Genomic DNA, 7,118 nt, shown 5'->3' with positions numbered 1-7,118 from the left:
TTGCTCTCTTTGGAGAGTTCAGTGGAGCAGCTCTAAGTTTCCTGGAGTCTTGGGATGAGTTTTGGGCCCCTCCCCTCAAGCATGACCTTGAGAGGCTGGAGTGTGTGCAGAGAAGGGAAGGGAAGGGAAGGGAAGGGAAGGGAAGGGAAGGGAAGGGAAGGGAAGGGAAGGGAAGGGAAGGGAAGGGAAGGGAAGGGAAGGGAAGGGAAGGGAAGGGAAGGGAAGGGAAGGGAAGGGAAGGGAAGGGAAGGGAAGGGAAGGGAAGGGAAGGGAAGGGAAGGGAAGGGAAGGGAAGGGAAGGGAAGGGAAGGGAAGGGAAGGGAAGGGAAGGGAAGGGAAGGGAAGGGAGCTGGCCAAGAGGCTGGAGAAGAAGTCTGATGAGCAGGGGCTGAGGGAGCTGCAGGGGCTGACACTGGAGAAGGGCAGGATCAGAGAGGAACCTTCTCACTTCCTGCAACTCCCAGACAGGAGGGTGGAGCTAATGCAGGTCAGGCTCTGCTCGCAGGGAACAAGGGACAGGACAAGAGGAAATGGCCTCAAGTTGTGCCAGGAGTGCTTTAGATTGGGTATTAGGGCAAAGGGTCTCCTCTGAAAGGGTTGTCAAGCACTGGCACAGGCTGCCCACGGAATTGGGGCGATTGCCATGCCTGCAGGCACTTAAGGAATGTGTGGATGTGGCACCTGGGGACATGGCGGACAAGGCGGGCTTGTCAGTGTCTCAGGTTTGTGTCCTCCGCCTTGATGGCAGGACAAAGGTGGGGCAGGACACAGCCCAGATGCTGGCAGCTGTGAGCTGACTGCAGCCGTACAGATGAGCCTTCCACGTTGGCTAGCAGCGGTGCTGGCAGCTGAGCCATTGGCCCCACGCCCCGTTCCCCTGCTGCAGAAGCCTTTTAGGCTCAAGCTGGGGCGGGCCAGGGGGGTCGGCGGCTCTCCCAGCTCTTGAGCACAAGGTGAGAAAAGAGAAAGGGTGTTACCCATCAAGCCCTTGAAATGAGCCACGGTAACAGAGGAAAGAGAGGGCCAAAGGCACCATTTGGAGAGCCATCTAGGCAGCAGCCAGAGCGCACCACTCAAATGCACGTGGGCAACTTGGCAAATGCCACAGGTTTTCCTGGGGGGGGGAAGCTCCAAACAAAACACAAGCCAAACCCCAAAGCATAGCATGAGTCTTTGAGTTTGCTGCCATTTAGGAGAGAAGCTGCTGTGCAGTGCTGCTGGCCTCTTCTCTGCACACTCATTGTCCTTGCTCGTCTCGGGGGCCTACAAAGGCAGAGGAAGGCTTCTTTCTGCTCTTGCCTGGGCAGAGAGCAAAGAGCCTTGGGCTGCCCAGTTGCTGTCAGCAAGGAGAGCTGCTGAAAGTCGCACCAAGGCACGCAGCCTTCCCCTGCAAGGCTCCAGAGATACAAGGGCAGAAAGCTGCAGCCCAAGCTGTATTGCATTAGCACCTTGCTGAGCTTGTGTGTCCTCTGGCATCCTTCAGGGCGGGCAGTGGAAATGGGAGCTGCTTCCTTAGGGAATTCAGGCTTTGCCCAAAGTGGGGCCTTGCTGAAGGCAAAGGCCAAGGAAGGGCTCTCCCTTGTGCTGCTGGTGCCATGGAAGGCCCCAGAGCAAGAGGGCATTTCTTGGCTGCAGGGATCCCGTCTTCACAGCCTGGCCTTGCAGCTTAGCAAAGTCCACACGGACATGCTGGCACATTCCAGCACTGACTTGCACTCCAAACCCTGACATTTTCTTCAAGGCAAATTCCCATTTTTCCTTCTGCTTGGAAGGGCACGGATTGCCTTGCTTGATGGATTTGGCAGAAAGCTTCTCCCCACATGGTGTGGGAAGCCAGAATACAGAGAATACTTCTCTGCCTCTTTTGAAGGGTTCTACCCCCGTGGACAACATTGTCTTTGACCTTCGGCCATGGAGAAAATTGCCTAGCCTCTGGGAAGAATTAGAATCTACAATGGTGTGAATTAGGTGACAGAATACTATGTAAGATTGTCACAGGGTGAAAAATTTAGAGGTTTTGCGGTTATTAGTATAGGAAGTAGATAAAAGCAGAAAACACCCACATGGAGGATTGTTACTGTTCTCCAGACCTTCTTCTTCTTCTCCATCTACTCCATATTCTGCGGCAGAAGTGGTCTGGGATGATTTGACAGGGAATTCCTCAGTTCCTGCCAGCATGACTAGGTGATTTATTAGACAGTGGTAGAGAAGTGAAAAGACCTTGCGTTGTAAGTTTTCATTGGGTAATTTACCTTTCAACGGGCTGCGAAATCTTGATAATTTGGCTTTTGCTGCATTCTCTGCTTCATGCTATGTCTGGGTCACGTCAGTGGCTTGTACTTTCCTGATAAGACTTAATAAACAACTATCTGAAGGCTGAGAAAGCCAAAGGTCCTGTTTGTCTCTGACTCCTGGCAAAGGCTCTAAAAAGTCTCCCCCACGAGGGCAGACACAATTAAGGCGAGGACTGCGTCAACATGGAAACGCTTCCTGGCAGCCCAAAACTCTTCTGCCCACCGACAAGCCATTTGCTGCCACTGGATGACGGGAACGACAGAGCAAAAGCATCACCTTTCTCTCTTCTGGGAGGAGCTGGTTTCACAGCGCAAGCTCCTGACACGGTGCAGATGGTCCCTGAAGGGAGCTTGTAGCCAGCTGCAACCTCCCTTCTATTAGCCCGGGGAACAAAGCATATTTGGACCAGAGGAAATGAGCTCAAGTTGTGCCACGGGAGCTTTAGATTGGATCTCCAGGAACTATTCCCTCAATAAAGAGCACCTCAAGCTTGGGAACAGGCTGCCTAGCAGAAATGGCGGCGTCAGCACCCTCAGCAAGGTTTAAAAGTCACGTGCATGTGGCATTTGGGGAGCTGGCTGATCAGTGGAGTAGGCAGTGTTAAGTTTGCGGTTGGACTGTGTGATCTTCAGGGTCTTTTTCAACCTCGACCACTCAGAGCTTCAAGTGTAGCTCAAGCAGTGTGGAGTCAAGGGTGCCTTCCAGCATGGATATCTAGGAGATTGCCAGTGGGGAGCAGCTGATAAGAAAGACCAAAGGAAGAGCAAGGGGAGTTCTTCCCAGAAGATTCACTCCAAAGCAGCCTTAACCAGTACACCAGGGCCACTCTGAGCGCCTGAGCTGGGCTGGGGACAAAGGGTGGTGCTGGCCTGGCTATGCTGTGCTGTGACCCCTGTGACATGCCGGGCGACGTGTCACAATGGGGGCAGCTCTAAAAGGCCCCAGCAGGTAACGCTGGCCCTGTATTGCTTGGGCAAGCGGTGAGTGCACACGTGGCGGGGAGGCTGGGCTGGGGACGAGGGCCGGGGCGGAAACGCTGCACCCGAGGCTGGCTTGTCCCCCCGCATGCAGGGACAGCCCCTCATATGGGAGAGCCTTGGGCAGGGCACGGTGCCGCTGCTGCTGCTGCTGGGGCAGCGGGACAGGCCTTGCTGCCTGCCAGCTGTCTGGGGCCCTGTCCTTCCCGGCCCCAGATGCCTGTGATTGCCGTCCCTGCTGCCCCCAGTGGCAGCTGCCTCCCTCCCCGTCCCACTCAAGGCCTTCTCTCCATCCTCCTGCAGACCATGGGTCACTGGCTATTCTGGCTCTTGCTCTTGCAAAGCCTTATCCCGTACCCGCAGCCCGCGGGAGATGCTTTGCATGAGGCCAGGCGTCTGAGCATGGAGGTGCATGCGATGCACCAGGAAGTGGAGAGGATTCTTCTGGAGCGGGAGGTGGAGCAGCTTATGCTGAGGCAGAGTGGAGGGGCCTGGGGAGACCTGCCGTGGTCTGCCTTGCAGCACTGGCAGGTCTGGGATTTTGCTGGGCTCCTGCTCCTTCTCTTGGCCCTAGAGTTTATCTGGAGGAAAAGGAGCCTGAGGAGAGAGGAGCGTGAAGAAGAAAACGATGGTGCCGATGAAGAGGAAGTCAGAAATGCGGCTGCAAACCAAGAAGAAGATGTTGGAAATGAAGAAGAAGAAGAAGCCAATGCTGCCAACCGCAAGGAAGTCAACAATGATGATGGCAATGTACAGGAAGTCGGCAATGTTGCTGCAAATGAAGAAGACGATGTTGGAAATGAAGTTGTCCGTGAGGCTGCAAATGCAGAAAACAACAATGATGCTGCCAATGGAGTCCAAGAAGAAGAGCACGAGGGCGAAGATAACATAGGAAGGATTGCAATGGAGCGCATCCAGTGGCCTGTACAGGACCTGCAGGAAGGCTGTGAGTGGACAACTGACCTGATGGACAATTTTGCCATTTACTTTGGCCACGTCTTGTGCAACAGTTTCTACCCGGTGCTGCAACGAGCCATCGGGGTGGGCAGTGCCTTCGAAGGTTGGAGTCCCCGTGAGCAGGATGTTGTGTACCGTGTGCTGGTAGCCATGAATCCTCCCCGAGGCCACTCCTTCCAGCTGGAGCTGGACACTGCAGGGCAGAGGCGCGGGAGGAACTTCCGCGTCCGCGTGCAGCTGGAGTGCACCTGCAGCAGGGAGCAGCAGGGGGAGAACATGCTGTGCTTCCTGCACCAGCCCCAGGAGGTGCTGAGGAGCAATCAGGATGCCAGCCTCCTACACACCCTGTGCACCGGCTCCTACCTCGACGTGCAGAAAACTGCCCGCTGGTTCTACCAACTGGTGAGAGCAATCTGGCCGGCTTTGCCTCAGTCCCACAATTGGCATTTAGTGCTGCTGCCCTCCAGACGCTCCTGCCAATTCCAGGTGAGCAACGGCGCAGCAAGCTTCCGCATTGAGGTGCTGTTTGGGGTGCGGCAAGGCGACTCAGACATCTTTGTGAGCAGCCAGCCTAGGGAGGCCTGCACGCCAAGCACAACATGGCCGGAGAGCTACGCCGTGGCAGAGATGAAGTTCTTCAAGTGCATCGCCAGGCAGGCCCCCCCTGACAGCTTGCACCTCAAATGCCTGCAGTTCTTCAGCTGTCTGCAGCTGGGCTCCGGCTTTTCCACCTACACCATCAAGACCATTGTCATGCACCTCCTGTCCATCATCCCCGTGTCACGGTGGCGCAGGAGAGATTTTGTCAGGCGACTGGTGGATATCAGCGAGGGCCTGCGCTTCTGCGTGCAAGTGAGATGCCTCAACCACTTCATCGTGGGCAACCGGAGCCTTCCTGGGGAGATCAGGGTTCCCCCAGAGGTGCAAATGGCCGAGACGTGCAATCTCTTCCACCACCTGGTGATGGATCCCGTTGCCCACTCCCAGGCGATGAGTGAGTACGTGGATCTGCGAAAGCGGTTCACACGAACCCTGAACGATGAGCACTGAAAGAGCTTCTCCACCTTAGAGCTGTGCTTGTGGGGCCGGCAGCTGGCCGCAGAGAAGCCCCTCATTGTACAGGGGAAAAGAGGGAACAATGTGGGACACAGAGAGGGAAGGGAAAACGCTGTGCAGCAGCACTCTGCCAGCAGAAGCAGCAGCAGCAGCGGTGTCATCTCAGCAGTCTCCTCAGCACCGCATGCACTGATGACCAGGTTGGCTACCCAGATCGGGGACCACGCAAGAGGAAATACTCCGATTCCCTTTTGTGTTCTCTGGGCTCTGTGGGCAGAATCTGCTCCCTGGGCTGCAGCTGACGCAGACCTGAGCGTGCAGAATGTGGAGAGGGCACTGCTCAAGAGGCAGTGGGAATTGCTGCCACACCTTTCCTCTAGAGCAAAAGAACTTTCGGGGAGTCAAAGCTGATGGAGCTGAAGAGGCCGTGGCCAGGGGCCTTGTGAGAGAGACTCCCATTAGCACCAGGCCTTGTGGCTGCCCCCAACTCTTTCTTGGACTCCACTTTCCCTCTGAGAGCTTCACCTTGTGCAAAGATGCGGATCTCCAAATCCCAGAAGAGTTAACGTTTGGAAGGAGCACCGGTGGGATCATCTTGGCCAGGGCTGCTCCAGCAGGGTCTTCCCGCTGCGCCTTGCAAAGGGTTGCCTTCAGATGGTTCTTGACTATCTGCGCTCAGAGAGACTCCACAACCTCTGGGCAACGTGCTGCAGTGCTCGCTCACTGCGCTGAATGCCAGATGTGCTGCAGAGCTGCTTGAAGTCAGCAATGAATTGAAGGGGCTGCTTGAGAAAAACATCAGCGGGGCCTCTCAGCTCTCTTGCCCCTGGCTGCAGCAAGGCCTAAGCACAGAATGACGTCTGCAGTGAAGCAGAGGCCTCTCGGCCCCATGTTGTTTCCCTGAGGCCCAGAAGAGCACCTGCACCTCTCTAGCGCCATCGGCCTCACTGCCCTTCACTGCGCAGAACAAGCTGTCGTACAAATCTGGTCCTTCTAGGAGAAGAGGATGCGTGCAAAGACTCTGGCCCAGGTCCCACGGCCTCTCCTGCCGCCTCAGCAGGTGCAGGGCCACAGCAGGGTTGATTCTACCTCCTCGTATCATTTCCATCTCCAAAACAAGTCACCCAGATCTGCACTAAGCCCTACTTGCATATGACCTTTGCCACTCCTGAGGACACGCACAAACAGAGCGCCTGCCTTACGTGCACGGCCAAAGCCACCAAAGCCCAGCTGTAACGTGCAATTGTTCCCGGCCTTTGGCAAGGGCCAAAACTTAGAGGAGGAAAGAAGCAGGAATGTGGGACAGAAAAAGGAAACAGAAACAGGCAACAAAAGACCAAGAGGAACAATCAGCGCCGCTTGCCCGCCATCAGCCCATGGACGGTGTCTCTCCTTTGTTGGAGTGAAAGCTCCTCTGGACTCAGGCCCAGAGGGAAGCCAAAGCACAGGGGTTGAATTAAAAGGTTTGCACAAGCTGTGATGCAAGAAGCCACAGCAAAGTGAAATAGAAAGATAGATTTTTTAACTTTTAGTAGAAATATATGCTAAGTGCCTTAAGAATTAAAAAGCTGTCGCAGAGACCTTAAACACAGTGCTTGCTGCAGCAGGGTTACCTTTTCACGGAATTCTTTCCTTTCGACAAAATATAGATAGAATTATACTGTTCACATTTTTTAGATGGAGTGTTCACATAAACAAGAAGAACTGATAGAAACTGTATACGCAAATCTGTGTAATACCTATGTAACACTTGTGTAAGACTTACGATTGTAAGAATTAGACCAGGATAGGTTAAGAAAAGAAAAACCAGAATCATGTGTTAATCTTATTGGT

General features: G+C 54.6%; 1 protein-coding gene across 1 annotated transcript; it reads left to right on the top strand.

Moving 5' to 3' along the window:
- Positions 1-4,175: 4,175 nt before the first annotated feature.
- LOC125321008 (inositol 1,4,5-trisphosphate receptor-interacting protein-like 1) lies at positions 4,176-5,237 on the top strand (the record flags this gene model as incomplete). The annotated part of the gene is made up of 1 exon (XM_048293443.1): positions 4,176-5,237. A coding segment is annotated over exon 1 (1,062 nt), but the record flags the coding sequence as incomplete, so codon positions are not given.
- Between the last annotated feature and the right edge of the window lie 1,881 nt (positions 5,238-7,118).

The sequence above is a fragment of the Corvus hawaiiensis genome, unplaced genomic scaffold (genome assembly GCF_020740725.1).
Source record: "Corvus hawaiiensis isolate bCorHaw1 unplaced genomic scaffold, bCorHaw1.pri.cur scaffold_32_ctg1, whole genome shotgun sequence".
NCBI classification, from domain to species: domain Eukaryota; kingdom Metazoa; phylum Chordata; class Aves; order Passeriformes; family Corvidae; genus Corvus; species Corvus hawaiiensis.
The sequence above is the reverse complement of the archived record's forward strand: the minus strand, read 5'-3'. Positions and strand labels throughout refer to the sequence as shown.